General features: G+C 44.7%; 1 protein-coding gene across 1 annotated transcript; it reads right to left on the reverse strand.

Moving 5' to 3' along the window:
• Nucleotides 1–222: 222 nt before the first annotated feature.
• LOC146184252 (RING finger protein 151-like) lies at nt 223–4458 on the reverse strand. Its single transcript, XM_084608520.1, has 2 exons — nt 3993–4458; nt 223–444 (listed from the first exon to the last, which is right to left on the reverse strand). The coding sequence occupies exons 1-2, from the start codon at nt 4227–4229 to the stop codon at nt 223–225; spliced, it is 459 nt and encodes a 152-aa protein (XP_084464646.1). The 5' UTR covers nt 4230–4458.
• Between the last annotated feature and the right edge of the window lie 21530 nt (nt 4459–25988).

Below are 25988 nucleotides of genomic sequence, written 5' to 3' on the forward strand. Positions count from 1 at the left end.
TCTGTGAGCTGCAGGTAATGCGTGCGTCAAGGATACAAAATAGATCTCCCGCGAAAGCGTGTGTTGCAAGGTTACGTTAGTGCAAAATACGATTGATATTATTTGTCGTTTCAAGAAGTTACCGAATAAATCAATGATTACTTGAATTATAGAAAAAAATTATAAACGCAAGGCGAAGAGTTACATTCATTATAAGGCTTGCGCCGGAGCTCCTCCAGACAATTATGTGTTTTGAAGATGCTCGGACTTGGATATCAGCCCGAAGCCCTTTTCGCACGCGAGCAAGTCGCGAGCGTAGGCTTCATGGTCGGCTGCCTCGGATGGGGTCCTCAGTTGACGTGCCTTTTCGGGAGAACCCAGCTCGCGGTACTCGCACAGCCTGGCATGGCTGGCGTAGCTGTCCGCAGGTACGCGGGCAGTGCAACTCGCGTTGCGGCACTTGACCTGCGATTATCGATAGAGATTATTTCAGTGCGTGCAGTAGTGCATCTGCACTAGTTTCTCATTTTGAAAGCGAAAAGGAGGGTGGCCTTATTCGAGAATCAATCAGAAAAGTTAAGCGTAATTTCTACCTCTTCGCCTTTCTTTGTTAACGGGCACCACCAGTCGACGTTTGTTCACATGTTTGAACCATGCAAGCTATGGAATTCCGTCGTTTGTTTGTGTATTACATGTTGACAATTTGCTTAATAGTACTGATAGTTTGCTCCTAGCTTGCAATCAGCAAAATCTAAAAGACATAACAAACTCTCAAAGTTTGCAAGAGCAAGATATTGGCGATTTGTACTGAGCTCAATCGCAAGTGTTTCACCTTATAAAGGCCTCGCAACAGGCTGCTGGACATCTTGTGGTCATTGAAAGAACGTTGAATCTCCGGCAGCACAAGGAACCACAACTGCTACCTCCAGAATATACCAGGCGTACGCTCCATCTACAGACCACCATATATTTGTTCCTTTTTAGCCGATACAGGGGCAACGCTTCATTTCACAAAATAGCTGCTTGTGCAATTTACACACTTGAAGTTGATAAAGGAACTCGTTACGGGATCCCTCATCGCGACGAATTTGTCCAGAACCCTATCACCAAGCATTCTGAGAAGCACATTATCAGGACTAAGGATATTGAACTGATTGGAGATCTGGTAAGTAACCTGCTCCGCCTAGATAGGAAGCTGGTGACTCCGGAATGCGAAGCGGATGCTATACTACATAGCCATCACTTCGATTTAAAGAGGGCAACATATGTGCATTTTGTCGCACGAGCTGTATTTAGGAGTGTCTTAGAATGAAAAGAATCACTGAGCCGGAAGCAAAACGAGTTCATTCGACACAATTTTCCCAAGTCCCCTCTGCAGTGCCTCAGTTCTTCGGCATCTGGACTGCTCAACCCAATGGCGCATGATAGAATGCCGGCAGCTTTTAGACAGAGGCGAATAGAGTGGCACTCGTATAGTGTGCGATGCCAGTGGGTGGTAAGAACCAGTGCGGTACAAATTTCCGCAGCCCTCTACTACAGCATCTCTGAGAGCCTGAGTCTCTTTGGGGCATAAAACATCATAAACCAAATAGGCCAATTATTTCCTAAGCCTTTAACCTCAGCCGAGGAGAACATCAGGTCCTAGGAAATAATATACCCTTTTGATAGCCCGTCCCTACTTACCCGCTGAGTACAGGGTACCAGAATGGGGTGCCACCAACCACACTTCTGAACTAGTCTAGTTTAGTGGACCAAAAATATTCACCTATATTATTTTCGAGTGTCTGAAGGCCATAATCAGTGCCGAAATACTCTGCCGTATTGTCTGCATTGATATCTCAAAAAAATAATCCAACGGAGCACATGAGGCTCCCTTGCGGGAATATGAACATAGTTCCGTGTCTAGTAACGCTAAGACCTCATTCTAATTTCATTTTATTAAAATATATCAATATTTTTTGTATGATTTATTATATTTTTCTTTCCAATTTATGGCTTCGAATGACTATTACTTAAGAATTCTGTCCACTTAACTCTCGCCCATATTTACAATATAAATATGTTTCATGAGTACTGAAGCATATATAAAGCATATACACACACACGTTATTCGAAAGCATGCAGATATGGAAAATATGGAAGCATTGGAAACATTGCATCCTGCAGCACACATTTTCCGTAAATATTAGTTTAAGCTGGTAGTTTACTGGACTCATGTATGGCTAGAAATTGTCAACACACTACCAATATTTTTCAGCTTATTAGTGCTGCTTGGGTGACTTAACATTTTGCTTAGCCTTCTGATCTCAAGTTAAGTTTTACTCCATGGTATAGATATCGTATTGTTTTGCACAAGCATCAAAGCGCAGGAAATTAACGCGCTCTTGATTACGGCTGTACACCATAATGCATGACTGTTATATAAAATAAAACTTTAATAGATCAGAGTACTAACTCTTTGATTTGTTTTTCAGCAGTGACGGCTTTCACTAATAGCCAAGAAAGGTTTCATCTAATCAATGGCCCATTTATGTTAAGCCACGGCAGTAGTGCATATTAGTTGCGATAATTTTGACAGCTTGCACACGAAAGCAACTGGCGCTGAAAAGATATGCCTGCAAAGAACTCTTTATGCGATGCTTGTTACCACTCTCATCAGCACTCACGGGGCAGCAGTGAGCAGGTATCAAATAGCGCATACGATTCTCCCTCTAATCGCCGTCTCCAGACAGCATTAGTTGCTTATTTTTTCTTTAAACATTCAATTTAGTCACGTTTTATAGTAGAACCACATCTGAACGTGCAATCGTACATATGGTTATTCTTTGCACAGGGCGAGTGTACAAGGCGAAAATGCAATCGTAAACCAAGAAACCGAACACCTCCAATTCAAGTAGGGTAACTGCAGACAGGAAAACGGTTCAAGAAGGCTACAAGCACCTCCTCGAAAGGAACGATGAATACGTCACAAAAAAAGGCATCCCATTTGTTGTAAATTGATTGATATAAGAGATTTGAAGGAGCCTCTAATTTGTCATTTAGGAGCATATTGCGCCCTCTTAGAAACTAAGTTCATGTACCATATCTTGTCTCTATATCTATGTTTGTTCACAGTTTGCACGCAAATCTTCCAGTGGGTCAATTGAGTTCGCATCATAGATTCACTTGGTTCACACTGATTCCTATAATCCAACCGGCGTCAATGGTCTATTGGATGCATGGAAGTATTGCAGCCACACGTTCAATTCCCACTCCAACAATGGCAATAAAAATTTCTGGCTAATTTGTGGGGTTTAACCTCCCAAAACGACTCAGGCCATGAGAAACGCCGTAGTGGAGGACTCCGGAAATTTCGACCACCTAGCGTTCTTTAACGTCCGCTGACATCGCACAGCACACGGACGCCACTCCCTTTTGCGTCCCTCGAAACGCAACAGCTGAGGCCTGGATTCGATCCCGCTTCCTTGGGCACAGTAGGCGAGGGCCGTAACCACTGCGCCATCCCGGCGGGTCCAGAAACAAAGAGGCTCCAGCACATAACAATGGCAATCAAAAGTTCATTCAGGTGAATTAGTTTCACTTCGGCACAGGAAAGTTGGAGCGACCTGAAAATGTTTAACCTCATATTGTAATTTATTACTCTCCTTGGAGGATCTGGCTCAGGCACAAACGTAGCCATTGATTGCTTTGCTTCTTTTAACTCGGGAGCGCAAAGCACATGTAAAAGAAGATCCAGAAACATTTGAAAATCGTTTGGAAAGGTCAAGAGCGATAAAAGAAAAGTTTCATGTTCATCTGGCATGATACGCTCAGCTTCCAATCAAGTACCGAGCATTAATTTCATTATTGTGCATTTGTTTTAAACTAAACATCTAGAATACTTAAGCAGGAGTAAATACCCGATAAATATCCGCTTTAAAAACGGCATTTGCGCCATTCTTGCAGTGTTAAGCCAGCTACATATTTACAATAAAATGTACTTTAGTAAGCTTGGGTGCAGCAGGTGCACTTACCTTTAGGCTGTTCTGCCTATTCTGAACGAGTGGAAGATCGGGATTGAAGACTCCGATGTCCCACTCGCAGCACACGGGGCAGCTCTTGTCGGTGCAAACCCATTTCTCGATGCATTGGCGGCAGAAGATATGCCGGCAGTGGCGCTCCACCGGCTCCCGCAGCACCGAGCGGCAGATGGCGCAGATTAGGTCGTCGTCGGGCATCGGGTCGTAATCTTCCAGAGTCAGTTCCGCCATTGGGGTCCAGTTTGAGGCTAGTGAGTAGAATCGTGTGCAGTGTTATAAAATATTTCTACAAAACCTTCGCATTATAAATGCCAGAAGGAGATCAAGTCTTTGGTGGAGCACACTCGATCAAGAAGACACAAAAGGAAAAACAACGGAAACATCTTCAATAAATTAAGAAAAACACATTTGCTGAAACCTCAGCTTCTTAACACGGAAGAACACGAAATATACCAGTGTCTATAAGAGAATATACAAAACAGAAAACGATATACCATCAAAAAAGATGCCGACGATTACGGTAATTTCTAATGCGAAATTTAAGCGTAGCTCATTAGCTTTGAACTTTTAGGTTTGAACTTTTCGATAGATCGAGGCAAAGAATTCGAGCAAGTTACGCATGTCCAATTGCAGACAACGTTTTTTTCGTACATATTTTATGCCAACTACGTTCTCTTCCGCGAGTTACCGAAATTGGGCCTTTCCTTTTCTGTAAACTAATTTAATGGCTCTAAGTTTCGATAGGGGCAAAACGATGGGACGTCCGTATCATACGGACGTTTCATACGGGCAGTACGGAGCCCTCAGCTACTGCACCCCTTTCACTCATCTCGCTTTCACTCTCATCTGCCTCCCTACCTTTACGGCGTGGTTAAGGTGTTCATACAGTGTAATGGATATTGCGCCTTTCTTGTTCTGTTAACCATTTATACTATTATTGCCCATGATTAGTTACCTAATTAAACCACATCAGAGCTTTTGTCACTTCCACATGTTTCATTGACGCTCTATCATGTGGTACCATAGGATAGAGCGGAGGCGGTTGCGAAAGACAGTATTTGTGCCGGCGATTATGTTACTGCTTACTGCGAAACACAGGAACGGGCGCCAAAGAGCTTAGCTCTAAAATTTCGAAAGCACTGCGGAATCAACAGTGCAGAAATGCGAAAGGTTAAACGTTGCTGGCGCATAAGGTGCATCACCCTTGTTCACATGTTCATTATCACAAGTGCAGCGACATTATTGTTGCTAATATCATATTTGTCATTATCACTAATTGCAACGTCATTGTCATCGCTACTATCATCCTCACGATGGACAAGGAGACTTATGATGTATGTTGCATGACGCTGTTTTACAAGCAATTATTGCAAACTACTATATACCTATTGTACTATATTTCATTGTATATTATAGTGCTATATTCTATTGTATACTGCATTGTTTAGTATTGTACTGTAGCGTTCTGTTATATTGTATCCTACAGCCTCAAAGGCAATAAAGATTTTAAAAAATCCTTGTGCGGCAAAATTGCTCGACTCGGGGTTCCAAGGGATGGAGAATCGATGCCCGGTGGAAACAGGATTTATTTATTTATTTGATTTATTTATTTACACCGCTGCTTACTAGGGACAAGGCAACGCCGACGGTGACGCCACAAAACGTCAGAAGGGGTGCCAAAGAGGTGCGCCATAATCCGATCTTTGTCATTAAAGAGACTACGCATCATCTTGTGGATCGCGCATATTGCCACGATGGCGTGAAGCTAAATCAACCTTTTCTCTTTACCTGAAGTGTACCATCGCTAGCTGCCGTTCTGCAGATACGTAAGCACCGGTTTTGTAACCTTTAGTCCGAAGAATAATATGATAAGGCGTTCACAATGACGGGGGCCTCAATCTATTCAGATAGGATGTACCAACATGTTTTAGATTAGCCTTCACTTGTATGAGCCGCAGCAGTTGAAATCATTACCATGCCTTCCAGCTATAATGTGTGCTTAAAATTATTACAACAAAACGTTAAAACATGGCAAGGGTTTCCGCCCATTTGCCAAAGGTACAACGAAAGATTGAACACCTTTCCACACTTAAAGCAACTATTCATGTTGGTGCTTGTATTAACGCAATGCTTTAGTCTGTAACCTGTAAAAACATGGCGCAGTTTCGTACTAGTGATGTCCGTGCCACCTAAATTTCACAGATTTGTCTATCATAAAAGGAGAGGAAAAGTAAAATTCACATCACGATTCGGATAAACTGCAATGCATGATTGCTGATCAGGTGTTGTGCGCCTTTGGAGGTAACGAAATATCTTAATTTGTTTCATGTTTTATCAATTAGAATATCATCTTGAAATTATGTCTATGTTATGTTTTATTTTAACATTAAAGTACTTCTCAGAAAAGTTTCATGTGTGACGAAGTAATTACCTGGAGGTTTTTTAAAATCGATGTTGTCCTTCGGAAGCGTATATGCGAACTTATAGCAGATTGCAGCAGTTATATGTTACCGTTTTCCATTCATGATGCTCGTTTAAACTCGGATGGATTAATCGTACATTCCAGAAATTAAATTCCAGGCGATATTGGCCCTTTACATTACCGCATTCCTAAGGGCAGTGTTTAGAGAGTCGGGAGAGAAAGCAATCCATTTTTAACGCCAAAATATTTCACGTCATCAGGAAAAACTAATTGCTCTCTTTTATAATGCATTTAGATGGCTGTCATTCATATATTTTAATAATATAGCAGGTCCTATTATTCAATCCGAACAATGACAATACTGTATGATAATGCTGTATTATGTGTAGTTTCAACTGATGCTCTTGTATGCTCTTCCAGTGCTAAATGGCATAATATCTTGAGTAGGGAAGTGGTTCGGTAATATTACCATCATTGGCCATATTCCCAGGGAAACTGAAAAGGCCTAAGACATGAATATTTAAAAAGTACTCATTTGAAGTACCTCGGCAAAATGTTTCCGGTTTAGTATAGTTTTTCCTTAAAAATAACTGTGGGGTTCAGAAAGTAAGGTAACAACGTGATAATTATATTCTATACAGAAATGCGACATAAAGCACAGTATTCAATAGATTGACGCGTATATTGTATAGTTGGTATGAAAAAAATACTCCTGAAAATACATTGTCCATTAGACGAGTCCTCACTAAAAACAAATCGAAAAACGCGTTAGCAAAAAAAATACGGGATGATTAATGTCGGCTTGGGTGCTCAGGTGCTTAAGTAAATAAGATGTAGACAAAATATGAGAGCTCCAAGCTAATTATTAAGGCAAAAGCATTTAACGGATCATACTGTCGTGGACAAAGTGTGCCCCGCTCTTGTGGCGGCTCTCGCGTGGCTTTCTTTGGCGCGCGTTCAAGTGTGGGATTGCAGGGGGCAGGAACGCTAGACAAGATGAAACTTATCATGCTTTCGGCTTTCAGAACATTAGTACCTAAAGTCTCTCGTTATTTTTTTTTTTCACGACCACCCCGGTTGAAATATTATGGTGCATCTTCACGCTTTTTTTTCTCTACCTATAAACATTTGGGCTTGTCATGACTACATACAACAGTTCCTACTATGACTATTCTCATGACATTACTGAGTGAGCTTGCTCCTTCTGTATAAGAAGGTCTGAAGAAAAACAGGCAGAAAGAAATTTTTTCAAAGCTCTTTATGAATACTGCAAGGGAAGTGAAGTCGATTTTTTCTAGCCTAAAATATGAATGCAGAGAAAGAAATCTCTTGATCCCCCTTTTGTCAACTTTACACTGCACACTTCTGGCATCTTTGGCTGAAATAAAAGGTGAAAGGCATTGTTCGTGTAAAAGATATGTTATAATCAATATCTATAATAAGGAGACAAGAAGCATTTCGCTCAAGCATACCCTGCACATGAGTAAAAAAATTACGTAGCGCGGCTAGAAGATAAAGTTGTTTTCAGAAAACCATTGAATATTCAAGCCATGTAGAATATCTTTAGACGTACTAATATATGTAACGTTATAACATTTAAATGGAGGCAACCACACCTAACATTGTCGTTTGAGCTAGCAGCTCACGTGGAGGTTAAAGGTATGAGGTTAGGTTGTGCGGAATCAAAGGCAGATTATTGACATAAAAATGAAGCTTTTTAAAGGCATGCGTAGAAGGAAAAATAAGAAACAGGGTGTTGCAGCACTAGACATACGCAGCGCTGTTTTCATGCACGCACAAGCTGAACTCTATCACACTCCAGGGCCCATTTCTTCTGCCAGCCGAAACAGTGTTCATCGTAAGGTGAGCCCGAAATTTGCTGGTAAACTTGTCGATGGCAACAGATTGCTTAAGAGCATTCATTAAATGTTGTCCAGCAAGACTGAGGAGCTCACCATTTGGACTGTCAGCGTCGAACTCATTAGGCATATTTAAGTAACACGAAATTACAGAATATAAAAAAATTTTATCTAACACTAGCCATCAAGAGTTCTGCACAATTTGAAGGGCACTTCCTAGTTATCAGCCAGGAAACTCTACCAATGCCTTAGAAGAGCAAAGCTATCCAGTGCTGATATCGCAAAAAAAGAAATATTGCTAGAGAGAAATAGCGTAGATGCAACACCAAATAGCTCTACCGGGAAACATCAATTATAATGTTAGCTCTCACAAATTGTTATATTTGCCGCATAATCTATCTTCCGGAAAGCTCTTGTGTATCCATATTTTCAAAGATGTTATAAATATGTATCTCTATTGCTTATTACATAACTGACCACATAAAACAGTATAATTGCGGACATTGCGAAAAGCATAACCTAGTACCATAACTTAGTTCATGCACGAACTACAAAGGTTGCGGAGTCTAGCCTTCTCGCAGTCAACGCCTGTGTGATGCGCCTCTCTTTTGGCACGCAGGTCATATGAAATTCGTGGACAGTAATAGCTTTACTTGCTTCACGTGATTTTTCTCAATGACAGTCTCGCACGCCTCTCAGTAGTGGCAGGAACGTTCAGTTTATGGCGAAAGCGTTGCGCAGCTGTGTCGAATGAGTTTTGTCGCCGTGTCGTGCGACCAACACTGGATCGTCTAAGTCATGAACTGATGACTAACTTTCTGAAGACTGTTATAGGAGCAGAGGAGTTTCAGATGCTATTAACCTACCTGTTTATTGCTTTTGTCCACATCCTATCAAAAGCCCATCAATTGTCCACATAGGCACGATATGCTAACCATCTCTGCAAATATAATTTGACCTATCCTGGTGGAACCCACGTCGGTTCATATTAATATGTGAGTAGCCCATCGAACTCAAAAGGAAACCTTCATCCAGAGTGGAGACCCACATTGGTCCAAAGTAAAACCATCAAGGGAAATAGTCAGAATAGCACCTTTGGCAATGGAAGGAATGTCGTCAGTCCAACATGCGCTTCCTGTATTTGTGTCAAATGGGACTCATTCGGACGTTTTTCAGCCGCCCCCGTAAGGCCTTTACCGGTCGCCGTTGAAGAAACTGCATTGACACACCATGGCGCACCCGCGTTGTCCATAATGGAACTACCGGTTCCCTTACTTTACACCCATTTTATGCTTTATGGATCATAGGTGGGAATCTATGAAATTAGATAGGGGCAAACAGGTTGTAAGGCGCCAAAATGTGCCTAATGAAAATAAGTGTCGCCATGTGGGCCTCATGTACATTTTGCATTTTGTTATCTGTTCACTAGTTAAAATTATACATGTACCGGAAAATACGTTTTGACTGGTTTCAGTTTTCTCCATAATATACTGCAGATCACAAAACAAAGGCAGTGGCTCCACCTGCTTACGTTGCGACCATTTAGGCCACCTATTGGGCTCTCATAGTGAAGCGAATCCCGCATGTCAAGTTGAATTTATACATTTTATTTTTCTTGGAAGTTCGCAACCAGTTGCTTTAAACACAAATCTGCATTTTGATGACAAACACAAAATTTTCAGCTAAGAAACGATTTAAAATTTAGGAAAGGTACTAAGTGAAATACAGTTTCTGTGTCACGGCCGATATTGAGAGACATATTCAGAGGGAAAGACGTCTTTAGAAAAGGTATGATGAATATAAGCATGCACTACGAATAAATTGAAAGTAGCGTTAGCAAAAGGAATCTTTTTCTACCTACACATGGTAGGTCACACACGACATCACATAGCGTTAGGCGTTTCGGGACTGAGACCCCATAATCCAATTCTAATCAAACAGTTTGCTGATATTTGGAGCCATATCCCACAAGAAAATAAATTGTATAATGCATTTCATTTTTTTTTTAAATTTGAGGTCTAATTTTAAGCACCATGTATATTTACATGCAACGTTGGTTGAAATGTAATGAAAAATATTGAGAGGTAAGGCTGCAAGAATAAACGCTATAATTGTATCGAGAACTCCAGTATGAAATGTATGCGCGATAAAGTATTAGAACTTATTGTGCAGAATACAGATATAAAAACGCAGGTCGAGTTATCATGCGGGACCTCGCTGTACATGTCAGCGGACCTGGTTCCGGAGAAAAATGTGGGACTACATTATAATAAGGCCCCACATCCATACATAAATTATGTTAAGGGAGTCGCTTTCCAGAAAAATGCCGCGCTTATTCACTGCGACCGCTGCTCCGAAGAGAACGCGCCGTGGTGGTTCAGTAGCTGAGTGCTCGATTACAGAGCCAAGACATCTGCATTCGAACTTGGCCGTCACGTCGCGTTTCGATGGCGGCAAAACCCTGAAGTTCCTCCCATTTACTGCGCGATGTCAGCCCAAGCTAAACAACACAGTTATTCAAGTTAACTCGCATTCCTCCCTTCATAGCCTAAGCCGCTTCAGCATATTGAACCGCACATGCCAATACCGATGCTGCCACCATTGCTGATATGCGGAGAACTGCAACTCATCATTCGAAGACATGAAGGTCCTATCAGGTACTCAGATACCACAGCAGAGCCATAACGCGAAGGGAACGTCAGCGCGGCCAGTAGCCTGTCTCTGACATAGGTGCGAATCCGAATCATAAAAGCGGTACCCGGAGGCAGCACACGCACCTTGGTTGGAGTGACCCAGGCTTCAGAGAATGATCAGCGTGAGAAAAACCGATTTCGGATCAAGAGCCTTGACGATCGACCGTCTGTTGCCAGCGAGTTCTTCTTCTTCTTCATTGATAAATGGCCCATACTCACGAACAAGGATTGACCAGTGTTCCGTGTGGACTTCCAATTGTCCTACAGATACTGATTTAGTGTAATAAATTAACTATCAACTAAAAAAAACCTAAGATATGATATCCCAAAACTGATTTAAAGGAATAAAATACAAAACTAAAAATTTGAAAGTTTTAAAATTTGGAATACAATAAGCAAGAAACTGTCCTTAGCTGTGATGTAGTTATGTAAACACTGACAAATTTCATGCAACGCAAATCCTTTCGCACTCGCACCGAAAGAGATGTAAAGAAGACAAAGAACGGAAAATGCTGCGGCATCGCCATCACCATCGCTTGGCTCCGGCGCCCATCTCTCGTGCTGAAGCTGTGCCCTGCGGCTGGCAATTCGACCCTGCTCTGCCCGAATTACTGGCAGCGCTAGACGTTCAAACGAACTATTAAATCCACATCGCACTTCAAGCCAGGCTTGCGCTGGGCGAGGACGGCGCCGAGGCCGACACCACTGGCATCGGTGTGAAGTTCTGTAGGTGCAGTAGGGTCGTAATGGCGAAGGATTGGCGGTGACGTTAGAACATTGCGCAGTGTCGCGAATGCATCATCGCAGGCTGGCGACCAAGAGGAGAGGTTAGGGGTGCCTTTCAAGAGCTGTGTAAGGGGGGCTATGATGGTTGCGAAATTCCGAACAAAACGACGAAAGTACGAGCAGAGGCCCACGAAGCTTCGCAGTTGTTTCAAAGTGGTCGGTTTCGGAAAGTCAGCGACGGCGCGCAGCTTCTCAGGATCAGGCAGAACTCCATCTTTACACACATGTCCGAGTATTGTGAGCTGGCGGGCACCAAAGCGGCACTTTTTGAGGTTCAGTTGAAGACCGGCGCGGGTTAGGCAGGTGAAGACCTGGCGAAGTCGAGTCAGGTGGGTCGGGAAGTCGGTTGAAAAGACGACGATATCATCAAGGTAGCATAAACAGATGTTCCATTTCAGGCCGCGCAGTACAGTGTCCATCATTCTTTCAAATGTGGCTGGGGCGTTACAGAGTCCGAATGGCATAACATTAAATTCGTATAGTCCGTCTGGAGTAATAAAGGCGGTCTTAGGACGATCCGCCTCTGCCATGGGCACCTGCCAATACCCGGAGCGTAAATCGAGTGAGGAAAAGAATTCTGCGCCTTGCAAGCAGTCTAGGGCATCGTCGATTCGTGGGAGGGGGTACACATCACGACGAGTGATTTTGTTGAGACGGCGATAATCAACACAAAATCGTATGGAGCCATCCTTCTTTTTAACTAGGACCACAGGAGACGACCATGGGCTACAGGATTCTCTAATTATTCCGCGTTGGAGCATGTCATCGACTTGTTGGGCAATAACACGGCGCTCAGTCGGCGACACACGATACGGCCGCTGATGGAGAGGTGGATGAGCGCCAGTGTCGATGAGGTGGGAAATGGTCGTCGTGCGGCCCAAGGAAGATTGCGGGATGTCGAAGGAGGAGCGGAATTGGTGTAGAAGGTCAAGAAGTTGCTCGCGGTGGCGCGGCTCTAGAGCGCTGTCCACAGAATGGTCAAAAAGGTCCCGCTGTAGCGGATCGGAAGCCACACGAGTTGGGGTCAAGGCGTCAACTTGGCAAACAGGGAATGACACATCATCAAAGGCGAACAGAAGGTCCACGGGCTCGATGCGGCCAAGGCACTCCCCTTCGATCAACATAGCGGGAGACGCAAGAGGATTGGCTACCAGAAGTGTGCTAGCGCCGTTGTTCATGTCAAGGACGGCAAACGGCAGCGGTAAGTGGCGGCGGCGGCAGACAACGTTAGAGGGCACAAAGAGGACTGTCGCGGCGGTGGTAAAAGAGGCAGTGAGGGGAACCAGAACAGCGCTTCCGGGTGGGATGGTTGTGTCATGAGCTACGAGGAGTTTGGTCGCAAAACGAGGACACGGCTCGTGGAACAGGGCATCAGACGGTGCATCACTCGATTCAATGAGCTCTACTTGAGGACTGGCGCAGTCAATGATAGCATGATGCTGGGACAGGAAATCCCAGCCGAGAATGACGTCATGAGAACATGTGGGGAGAACGACGAATTCGATGATGTACAAGGCTGCAGCAATGACGACGCGAGCAGTGCAGATAGCTGTCGGCTGTATACTGTGAGCGGATGCGGTACGAAGCGATAGTCCCTCGAGAGGCGTAGTCACTTTTCGGAGGGAGCGGCAGAGTTTTTGGCTGATAACTGATACAGCGGCACCGGTGTCGACGAGCGCAAGAGTATGAACACCTTCAACGATGACAGCAGTAACATTCGCGGGATTAAGACGAGGACTTTGAAATTCTGTCGAATACGCAGTTCGTGCCTCGCGAACTGCGGCGGTTAGTTTTCCGGCTGAGTAGCGGGTCGTCGGCGCATTGGCGAAATGGAGCGGCGACGTGGTGATGGCGAACGACGAGGCAGGAAGTCCGGAGGGTCAGGGGATGCTGTTGGAGGACCCGATGGGACGGGGAATTGGGGGGCCAAATAAGGTGGCGCAGGCCGCGCAGCAAAGGCCATATTTATTCGGCGCCGGCAGTAGCGTGTAGTGTGCCCAGGGATGCCGCAGTGGTAGCAAATAGGCCTGTTGTCTGCAGTGCGCCATGGAGATGGTGTCTGACGCAAGGGGGGAGCAAACGCTGTTGGTGCCGAACGCATAGGGGGCGAAGCATAGGCATATGCTGGCTCAGGAGGTGGACTTGAAGTAACTTCGGCATATGAGCGACGCAATACCTGGGGAGGAGCCGGCGCGAATGCTGGAGCATAGCTCAGTGGCGCAACGCCGGACGATGAAATTGTGGGCGTGGGGAACGGCATTGAGGGTGCGACCGGAGGTGATTGAGAAACAGAATTAGGGAGGACTTCAGATACATGCTGTTGGATTGCACGGCGAAGCTCCGGAACAAGGCCAGTTGGTGACGACTCCTTAACATATGGCTGCAGGGACAGTTGTCGTGCGACCTCCTGACGTACAAAAGCCTTGATGTTTTCAGAGAGGCTAGATGACTCCCTCTCCGCGGCTAGTCCAGCAAGTGATGCTTGAGGCTGGCGAATCAAAACACGCTCCTTGCGGAGTTCGTCGTAGCTTTGACATAGGTCGTAGATTTCCTTGACCGTCGTGGGGCCTTTGGCGACGAGCATGTTGAAAGCGCCGTCATCAATTCCTATGAGGACATGACGTATCTTAACGGCCTCGGTCATGGTCGGGTCAACGCGACGACACATATCAACAATGTCCTCAATGTAACTGGTGAACGTTTCACCGGGTAGCTGCAGTCGCGACCGAAGACGCTGTTCCGCGCGGAGTTTTCGGACGGCGGGGCGGCCAAAGACATCAGAAAATTTCGTCTTGAAACTCGCCCAGGTAGTAAAGTCCGACTCGTGGTTTCTAAACCACAGATTAGCGACGTCGCTCAAGTAAAAGATGACATTGGTGAGCTTACGGTTGTCGTCCCAGTTATTGTGACGGCTGACCCGTTCGTAAGTGGTCAGCCAATCGTCGACGTCGTCATCGCTGCTTCCACTGAAGGTAGCGGGGTCCCGTTGACGAATCGCACCTGTGCAGGTGACGGGCGGAGGTAGGTGCAATGAAGTCGGCTCCGTCATTGGTGTAGTCAACGTTCTGCTGCGAAGTTCCAGGGCGAGATGGGTACAGGGAACCTCAGATTGACCTCCACCAAGTGCGATGTGGATTTAATAGTTCGTTTGAACGTCTAGCGCTGCCAGTAATTCGGGCAGAGCAGGGTCGAATTGCCAGCCGCAGGGCACAGCTTCAGCACGAGAGATGGGCGCCGGAGCCAAGCGATGGTGATGGCGATGCCGCAGCATTTTCCGTTCTTTGTCTTCTTTACAGAGAGTAGAAGCGGGACCGATAACATCAATCCCAATTGTGCTATTGGAATTTCTGAATGCACCTTCCTCTCATGTCAAATCCTTTGTCAAGCGAGAAAGAAATGTTCGGTGTTTTCAATCTCACCGCAAGCCTCACAAAGGTTGGTGGGGCTGAACCCGCATCCGCATGAGTGACAATTTAGACGGAGAATCCAGCATCTCATGAGTGGCAGCGTTACCTCACACGGCCGTGATTTCAATGAACTTTACATAAGTATGTGAGATGTTGGTATTCTCTTGTAGATAGCAAGGAATTATTGCATGAACCGGCTATGTATTGATAACGCTGAAAATGGGACATAACAAAAACAATGATATTAGGAATGGTGCTTGGAGCAGGGGCATCAAGAGTTGATTTAGCCAAAAAGTCTGCCGCCTATTTCTGGAAAATGCCGAAGCTACCGGTGACCCAGATGCAGCGTATCTGTTTCACCCATCCTTATATGAAATAATTTAATGAGCGACGGAAAACAGCGTTCCGCGCTGACACCAGTGACAATAAAACAGAAAAAGAGTGTGGTAGAAAAATTATGTTTGACTTTTTGAAAGGAATTTTTAATAGTGGAAGCCCGATTGCCATAAACTCCGCTAAAAAGATCGGTGTGTAATCCGGGACGCACACCGAAAGTCTCCAGAAAAGAGCCTGAAAAGATTGCAATTGCTCCTTTTTACGCAGTCACAGATGCATCAGTGGCGATTACAGTGTGTTCAGCGAACTTCTCAAGGTGATCAGATAGGAGACTGTATATTAGACTTGAAGGTAAGTACTTCACATAAGATGGAAGTAAAGAAAAAAAATTGATATCGACAATGGACGTTGAGCAACCAATAGGAGTTATAGTACCGAGGTTCGCACCATGTTTGCTAAAATACTTTGCGTAAAAACAACTTAGGGAAAACGAAACCTTGACCACTGGTGAGTGAGTAAAAGGGCCGGGTTTGACGCAAAAATAGGTATAGCCACCCTGCGAGTAGCCTCAAGTGCATTTAGGCAAGCCTGTAGTGAACGATAGAGGGCATGAATATGTTTTGCGGAGGCGACGAAACAGTTGCAGATCGGGGTCTCTTTACCACCCGCCGTCCTGTCCGTCGTCTCTTTTGTTAAATACCTTTCTCTTTCTGTTTTTGGTAATGCATAATTAATGTCAAAAGCCAAAGAAACTTGAAACAATTTAAACCGAAGTGTTTTACTGAAAGAAATTTAACGGAAAGAAACATTAAACTGCAGAAAAAAAAACTTGTGTCTAGGTATGTTATGGGACCAGCGAACGATATTATTACTTAGGAAATCTTTTAACACTTCATTGTTCATTAATGGTTGAATTATTTCTTGCACGAAAAGGAAGGTGTGGTCTGTAATATTCCCTTGCCTCGAATAAAGACATCAATCTCTCCTAAGATAGGGGGTGGAAAGGCTGACTCTGGGAATCTGTTTTTCCCGTGGCAGAGCTAATAGTCACGTTCTGAAGAAAATATATATTCCCCGATGTCGGTGTTACAAGTGAAGTATCACGGACATGGCTCTGGCAGGATTGTAGCTTGCACCTAACTGACACGCACGGCTATGCATCTATTCGTCGTAAGGTGATGCTTCGTCAAGCGCCCATGTAACACAGCCCATTTGGGAGGAGCTGCAAACTGTGGCCCCTCACCTCAAAGGGCATGCAGGGTTAGTGGATTCAAGCTCACAGGGCCCTTCCATCAACTCCAAATTATACCGACTGCCTCTGGGTCAAGCAGGCACGTTAGTACGTCTTTGTAAAGCGTCTTGTCACAGCTTAGGACGATATGCTCAAAACCAAACGGATTAGAAAAAAGTTCAGAAATAACACGGCTACTTTTAGGAAAAATAAAAAAGAATAAAGGAGAAGCAGTGCGTCCGCACAGAAATTCACACCACTATTTTCTGCACGCCCATCGGAATGCGCCAACCACTGCCCTATGCCAAGACCTCCGAGACGATGTCGTACGTCTCCTTGTCCAGCGGTCTTTCGCACTCAGCATACTTTTCACAATTGTAGAAATCCCGTTCCCAGTTAATCCATTGCTCTCTAAGCATGCTGAACTATTTTAATGGCTAAAACATGCCTTAAATGACCCACATCGTTATTACGTATTTCTTTATGCGAGAAACGTTTACTATTATCCAACTTAATCAATCGTCATATTTTTGTCCTAGATTTATTACGGATATTGTACAAAGAGACGAAGAAGATATCTACACAAAGTAAACGAAAAACGAGACAAGGTAGAAGCAGAGCCTTCATTTGCAAGCCAGAGTTGGGCGAACAGAACCTGTCTTCGTCTTGACAGTCAAAGGCAGTCCTCTTCTCGAAGCTTTGGCCTGCCAGCCTAGGCTCCACCTCTATCCCTGATCCTGTTTTCGTTTATGTTCCAACGCATGCGTAATTTATACTACGTAAAAGTATATCTAGCAGGCTAACGAATGTCAGATTGGCCTTTTAGCTCCACATGGGGCACCAGAGCAATGATATCAATAATACATCTCCGACAATACTTTCACTGTTGTAAGCTATATGAACCAATCGTTGAACGCACTGCAGCTAGTCTGGTTCACACCTAAAACGGCCACAGTGAAGAATACGGAACATAGTGTGCAGAACACGCTGCATTTTTTTAGCAGCTCTTAAGCTTTACTCGGTGTTCATGTCGGTCTTCAGGTTGTGCATAAGCTTAGCCTTGCTTTGACCGTGAGATGCCGCATAGCAACACACTTGCAAAACGGGTACAATTCCAGGCTAATGGAAGTGCGCACGCCCACCACCTGATGTTGCTTAACTAAGCTCCGAACGAGAAAATGGAACCTTTCACGCCGACACGGTGTTGATATCGAGCAGTTAATATCGCTGGATCTTGTTGCTCTCGATTGAATCCTAACTTCTTCGCTATGGATGATACTGGGCTTCCAGGAAAGTAGGCTATGCGATTGCCTTCGACCTCTGCGGCGACGACAAACAAAGCTAACGCTGTATAAACAGGTTCGGCTACGATTGAACAATACCTAACTTTTTATCATTTCCGTACTGCATGCTTCACCAGCTGTTACACCTCTTGCAGTGCTCATTACATTTGGCCGGTATAAAGCGATAGTGTGTTTGTCCTAGCTACTTCGTGCAGTCTGTAGCCTACTGTGGCTCAGACTGCCTATTTCGGAGATCACCGCTGTGTTATAGTTGTGCCTTTGAGTGTTTCTTTATTAATGCTGATGACATTCGCGTAACAAGCTTTTCTTCTATAACCGACTAACTGATATGAAGCTGTATCACAAGATCTGATGACTCTACAAAAGAAGTCGGTAATGAACAATGCGATCTCATCGGTATCAGCGCTGTAAATAAGAATATATTGTTGGCCTTATTGATGCAAGACTAGTAGATAACAGGTTCAAGAGCAGACAGAACACAACATATTCGTGTCCATTATTTCTTCATCCTGTCCACTCTTGCCCCTGGTATCTACTAACCAGCGCTGTACAGGAAACAGGCAAGCCACTCCTGGCATGGTTTCAATTTTTTACCGGCAAACAGGACCAGCATTGACCATAGCGGTTCTTTTAAGATCGGGATTCCTTGAATACGGCTTATTTTTATTAAGGATGATTTTGTGAACACACATCTTAGAGACAAGGAGCAACCTCGCAGTGGTAAGTGTATGTATGCCAATATTGAAGCAGTTAAGGGTAGCATAAGTGAGAGAAGATGATGTATTCATCCCTCAGTCTATGAAGTGGCAAATACTTAAACAGGAGTTATGAATAGAATTAAAGCGTAAAGACAAATTCGAGAGGAACAAGCATTCTTTATATTTGTGTAGCCGTAACAAGAATGGAAGAGGAAAGCAAAAAAAGGATGGTAGAATGTATAGGTACTGAAATCCGCCACCTAGGTAGAGATAATTATAATAGGGGATATCAATGTGCACAGATAAAATCCGGATGGGTGCATAAACTCGACCGGTAACATGCAGCTGTGTGTGTCTCGAACATATATCGTAGCTGGATTTTTAAGTAGTGAGAACTATGAAAGGCTCATATCAAGGAAGGTAATAGGCCTGCATTTAATGATATATTATGCGCTATAGCCACATAGTATGAATATGTTATGAGTCGTTACGATAAATAAATATGGCTCCAGAATTTTAAGCAGCGATCAATAACGTATTCCATTCAGTTTCAAATAAGTAACTAATGTAGGAACGGGAGATAATGAACAACCAGAATAAATATTTTACTTGAAGCATCAATAAAGTTGGAACAGCAGCCATTTTCGAGGTTGCTATTGCAGTATGGACTCACAGGAAGTTCACACGACTGTTTGATCTACAACTAGCTAATATATTGCTACGTGAAATGTTCACAGTACGGCAGTTGTCCACACCACTGAGGATGATCACAGCACAACACTCGCACAGCACAGCACTCGTCTGCGTCTTCTTCTTCTGGGAGCCTGTCGCACTTCTTTTTCGTCCGCACGGCCAGAGAATACCGCTCAGTAACACTACCCCCCCTCGGGAAAAGCACAGTACCGGTGCGTTCTACGTTTGTGAAACAGAACGTGCATAATAGGGCTTCAGGAGGGACACATGCACTATTTCAGAGGATGGCGCTCTGGACGAGTATTTCGGAGGCACAGATTCAACTTCGTATGTGACGTCTGTCACAGGGCTCAAAACTCGGTAAGGGCCTGTGTAACGGGGCAAAAGGTTTTCACACAAGCCCACGCGACGGCACGGGAGCCACAGCAAGACGAGTGACCCAGGAGGGTAGTGGACATCACGGTGGTGACGGTCGTACCGGAACTTTTGAGAGTCTTGGGATGCAGAGAGCCTGGCATGAGCTATCCGGCGGACATCATGAGCGCGGGCTACGGCATCACTGGCGTAAGTACTGGTGGCGTCTGCCGCGGGTAGTGAGGTGTCGAAGGGCAGTAACGGGTGGCGGCCAAATAACAGATAAAATGGGGAGTATCCAGCGGTAGAATGTACAGATGAATTGTAGGCGAATGTCACAAAGGGTAGATGAACATCAAAATCCCGGTGGTCGTCAGACGCATACATGGACAGCATGTCTGTGAGGGTACGGTTTAGGTGTTCCGTGAGTCGGTTGGTCTGGGGTTGATAGGCTGTGGTGAATTTGTGACGGACGGAGCACGAACGGAGAATTTCGTCAAACACTCGCGACAGAAAGCAGCGGCCGCGGTCAGTTAGTAGTTCACGAGGGGCACCATGATGTAGAATCACGTTTTCTAGGAGGAAGTCAGTGACGTCTGTGGCGCAACTGGTCGGGATGGCTCTGGTAATAGCATACCCCGTAACATAATCGGTGGCGACGGCGATCCATTTGTTCCCTGAGGCGGAAACTGGAAAGGGCCCAAGGAGGTCAACACCTACACGGGAAAACGGGTCAGTGGGTATGGGGATCAGCTGCAAATGGCCTGAAGGTAAAATTTTGGGCTTCTTTTGAAGCTGACACAATTCACATGTGGCAATGTATTGCTGGATGGAGCGGTAGAGCCCCGGCCAGTAGAAGCGTCGGCGCAGGCTGTCGTATGTGCGAGAGACACCCAGGTGGCCAGCCGTTGGAGCATCATGAAACTGGTCAAGGATGGTGGAACGCAGATGTTGAGGAACGACGAGCAAAAGGTCTGCGCCGTCTGGCCGCATATTGCGTCGTAATAGGGTTTTCTCGTGGAGTACATATAAGGCAAGAGATGGAACAGGTCGGTCGCAGGTGAGACGGAGGATAATGGAATGGAGCAAAGGATCTCGGCAATGTTAGAAAAGGCCGACACAGACAAGACACATGCGTCATCGTCAGAGTCGGTAGGACTAGGGGAGTTGACGGGATGACGGGACAAGCAGTCTGAATCTTGGTGAAGCCGGTCGGACTTGCACACGACGGACAATGTATACTCTTGTAATCGAAGAGCCCAGCGCCCAAAACGGCCTGTAGGATCTTTGAGGGAGGAAAGCCAATACAAGGTCTGTTATAACAGTAAAATGCCGGCCAAACAAATAAGGGCGGAATTTTGTAATAGCCCAAGCAAGTGCCAGGCACTCTCGCTCTGTGATAGAGTAATTTTGTTCGGACGTAGATAAGAGGCGGCTGGCATACGCAATCCCTCTTGTGCGGCCGTGTTGTCTCTGGGCAAGTATAGCTCCAATGCATTGGCCACTTGCGTCGGTGCGGAGTTCAGTATTGGCAGATGGGTTGAAATGGGCCAAGACGGGTGGAGTTGTGAGAGCAGCAATAAGTTCAGAGAAAGCTGCAACTTGTTCAGGCCCCCAGGAGAATGAAACGTCTTTCTTTAGAAGATTGGTGAGAGGACGAGCTAGCGCGGCGAAATTCGGGACGAATCGTCGGAAATAAGAACATAGACCTATAAAGCTTCGAACCTCGCAGGATGAACGTGGAGTGGGAAAATCTTTGACGGCACGAATCTTGTCGGGGTCAGGCTGAACGCCGGCAGCATTAACCAAGTGACCAAGACTTTAATTTGTCGGTGACCAAAGCTGCACTTTTTGGAGTTTAATTGCAGTCCCGCGCGGCGAAAAAGCGCTAGGATTGCAGAAAGGCGACGGAGATGGCTTTCAAATGTAGGCGAGAAAACTATTACATCATCAAGATAACACAAACAAGTGGTCCACCTGAAGCCTCGGAGCAAAGAGTCCATCATACGTTCGAAGGTTGCTGGGGCATTGCAAAGGCCAAAAGGCATGACTTTGAATTGATAAAGGCCGTCAGGGGTTGTGAACGCTGTTTTTTCACGGTCTCTCTCGTCGACAGAGATCTGCCAATAGCCAGAACGAAGGTCGATGGACGAAACGTAGCTGGCTCCGTGCAAAGTATCAAGCGCGTCTATACGCGGAAGAGGATACACATCTTTTCTGGTTATCTTATTTAAATGACGATAGTCAACGCAGAATCTCCAACTGTTATCTTTCTTTTTGACCAACACAACAGGGGATGCCCAGGGGCTACTGGAAGGCTCAATTATGTCGTTCGCCAACATTTTGTCGACCTCTGTTTGGATGACGAGTCGCTCGGCAAGCAAAACACGATAGGGCCGCCTGTGAATAGGACTGGCGTCACCGGTGTCAATGCGGTGACTGACAATATGAGTCAACCGAAAGGGGGAAAGAAAATAAAAACCCGAACGCTAGTGGGATAGATTGCTTAAGAGGGCCATTGAGAAATATTTGGAAGCTTCCAGGAACATTGATATTCTATGCAGAGAAGAGAAACAACGGCTGACGTAAAGCGAGAGATGAGATGACTTCATAAACTGCTAAGGAAGCCATTCCTTTTAAGTCTAGGAAAGTTTAGAAAAATTTTTGTTAACAGTTCTAAGGAATAAGCAAAAATCTTTAAAACAGCCTCAAATGCTCTCGACATCCCAAATGCTAGAGTAATTAGACCAGCCTAGTTCTAAGTTCATAATTAACACTCAAGAGAGATGGTTGGGCTTGGAAGACTGAAACAGAAATTTCGGTGAGGCCGTTCCCGTGCTGTCGTGCCGGGAGGCCGAGAGAGAGAGAGAGAGCCAGGCTACCACGCCGCTCCAGAACCAAACACAAACTGATTTACTCCAATCACCCCTGGCTGGGCTTCAGCTTATTGAGCGCCACATTTAGGTTCATAGGTGGCGACCGCAACATCTTCCCCCTCAGTCACAAGTTCCAGCGGTCCGATGGTACTACATGGCGGCCGCTACGGGCAGGCACAACACCATCACCAGGACATCAAGGTACCGCTGTAACAAGCGGCCGATCAGGTGTTTCAGCCTCTTGAGTTCGAGGGTGAGGCTGGAGAAGTGCGGAATCTGCTACCCTCAGCACAAAGGTACAAGGTGTCAACAATTCCGCTGCAAAATCATTCCTCGCTCCGTTTCGACAACGAAGGACATTGGACGCTGTGCCTTGCTCAGAACTGTAGCAGGCACCTAGTCGATTCGAACCCAGACCTGTTCACCGTAATGATGTAATGGCGATCGCTGACGTGATGACGTCGGTTGAATTCCATTTCAGTCCTTTTCTTGAAAGAGTCATGTCTGGGGGCTACCAAGTCACTTTCGGGCCAGTGTGGACGAAGCTTTTCATTCGGCTTTGGGACTCGAGTTCTCAGTCGCCTTTGCATTGGGAGCTGAGCTCGGCTGAAGCCACTCACACCTGGTGCATCCCTATAGCTGAGAAGGGCCATGTAAGGATCGTTTTCCTTACGGAAGATGTGTTTCAGAGTCCGGAATATTAGTTCTGCCTCTCCATAAGACTGTGGGTAATGGGGGCTACTGGCAATGGGGTCGAAATCATAAGATGCAGCGAATGCATCTAATTCGCGTTAAACAAAGGGCGGATACCTGTTGCGGTATCCCATGACGGGCGAAGAGGCTTTTGAGCACCTCACTGACCACTGGAGCTGTCTTACTTTTCAGTGTCACCACCTCTAGGAACCGGGAGTAGTAGTCCACTACCAACAAGAGTGTTTGAGAGTTGTGGTGAAAGAGATCCAAGCCCAAAACTTCGCAGGGACGAAGAGGGAGGTTTGTAGGAAATTCATACTAATCACGTAATATTATCCGAGCACATAATATTTATGAATATCGCTTGTTACAAATACATATTTCGGTTCGACAGGTATGGGAAATTTCTTGGTAAAACTTGCATCTCTTGAACACCGCACTGAAATAGTACACACCAGATCCACTGACACGTGGTTTCTAACACATTTTAGTACAGACTACAAGTTACAATCCCTGGCTCATAATGTTCCCGTTTTTCTCAGCAAATTGAGATACCGTTGGTTTAGTCTTAAGCAGTTTAGAACCTACTTAGTGCAAATATAAAGTATCCGTATAAGGATTTTTACTTTAAATATTATACTCGCCTTCACGAACTTTCTATCTTGTTTAGCTTTTTCCATTGATTTTATTATTGATGAATTTTTTTGTTTTCACATCGTGCTGCAATGACGTATGCTTGGTATAACACTTTTGTATGTCATGATCGTATTATTAATGAACTTCTAAAATTTGCTGTTTGCTCCTGCTATGTTGTGTCCGGGTTTACTGGGCCTTTGTCAAGCTGTTTGTAAAGCTTTTAGTCCAGGCGACTATACACTTGTTGGAAAATAAAATTTAATTTTATTTGATTTGAGTGGTTCCCATGAATTCACTTGAGAACATCCTTAATCAGGTTCCACAAAAAGTTTCAGTTAGTAAGCGGATGTTTTTAAACGTTCCGCTTATATGTGTGAGGCAGTTTTTCAGATAAAAGTAAACTGAATATGTGTAACAACGTTCCTGTTAAATTCTAAATGTTTAATGTTGAACATACATGTAACTGAAACATCGTTCCACGTATTCTTCACGGTGCTTCAACCTATTTTATGGCTTTTCTCCTCGACAGCGCGGCTCAACAGGGGTGCCCAATTTTCTTGGTGGTTGAGCTATTTGATGGCTGCACTGCTCAAAGTCGCTGCCCGGCAAGAGTGCCCAGCTTCTTTCTTGGTTGAATTTCTTGATTGCTGCGCGACATCACCTAACAGAGAGCCAAACGGGCTTGGCTTAGGTTTGCAATCACACTGCAGTTTTCTGGTGTGCTGGGGACACGAATACTGATTAAGTCTCAGGCATTATTAAACTGCATTACAAGAGCTCTTGTACATGCTAGACAAACTTTTCCACCGTCGACATTACTTGGATAGCGAGAGGTATAGTGTTTAATGTTTACTCGCCCCCCCCCCCCCCCATCTGCTCAGAATTATCTTTTGTTAGCGGCTGCTGAAGCACTTACAATGAGAGGTAACAAATGTGCAGGGGTTTTGTGAATAGCAGATTGAAATATTTAGAATTATGTTGATCAAGTAGAAAGATCAGAATTTAGTGCACAGTTATAAAGAAAAGCGAACAATGGTACAAAGTGAGCGTCAGTTCGCAAGCTAACGATTAGACATGATACTTCTTTTGCTGGGCATGACAACCTACACTGGCATGGCTCTTGTACGTTTTTCCTCAAAAAGAAGAAACGCGGTCGAGGGCAGACGAGCACGACAAAAATGAAAGAATGTTTTCATGGGGATGATATTTCATTACTGAGAACCCGTGGTTGAGTGACTTGGAAAATAAAAAAGCAACAGCAGAAGAAAACGTGCAAGTCTAGATACACTGTGGCGTAGAGGCACCGATAAAAGCTTACAGAATGGCAAAATTAGAACAAAATATATTAGCTGCCAATCTAAGCTTACAGCAAAGACCTGAAGGGTGTTTTAATTGCTTCCTTGTGTGCGCTTTACAATTCACCTCTAAACGTAGGGCAGAGCTTTGAAATAAAATAAATGTATTTAGCTTTCCTTTGTTATACAAATTCCAAAAATATTTTTCATTTCCATGCTGCTGCTGTCTTTTTATTTTCCTTTCTAAGTAATCACATTCTTCACCCGACATAAAGTCAAGTGACAGGTTTTGAAAACAAGTTTTTGAGAACTTCTGAGTTCAAACTATTACTATTTCTATAGCTTTGACTTATATCTTGCAAGACCACAGCGTACAACTATTACGAACCAGAACCGTTCAGTGTAGTGAGGCACTAGAGCTCGAAATAACGAAAGCTACATATAAGCTGCTATTTAATAGAAGCTATGCAGACAGAAACATTTGTCATATGACTAAAAATGCTTATTGCTTATTGCTAAACATACATGACCGACAAGCTCAGCCGCGGAAACGCACCTCTCGTTGCGTATCTCCTGGCCTAGCCGAGCTAGTCCGATGCGATTTGTTGTTGCAACGTTCACTGCGCAATACTTTGTTAACGCAAACAAACCTTCACCTCGCTACATTTTTCGCGGTTTCCATGATTGTATAATCCAGTATTTGAAAA

Source organism: Amblyomma maculatum, chromosome 7 (assembly GCF_055883805.1).
Source record: "Amblyomma maculatum isolate TAMU_Amacu chromosome 7, ASM5588380v1, whole genome shotgun sequence".
NCBI classification, from domain to species: Eukaryota; Metazoa; Arthropoda; class Arachnida; order Ixodida; family Ixodidae; genus Amblyomma; species Amblyomma maculatum.

Coding starts and splice junctions, on each gene's coding strand:
- LOC146184252 (XM_084608520.1), bottom strand. CDS start 4,229: ATGGCGGAACTGACTCTGGAAGATTACGACCCGATGCCCGACGACGAC. Junction 445..3,992: donor ATAGGCAGAACAGCCTAAAG/GTAAGTGCACCT, acceptor CGATAATCGCAG/GTCAAGTGCCGCAACGCGAG.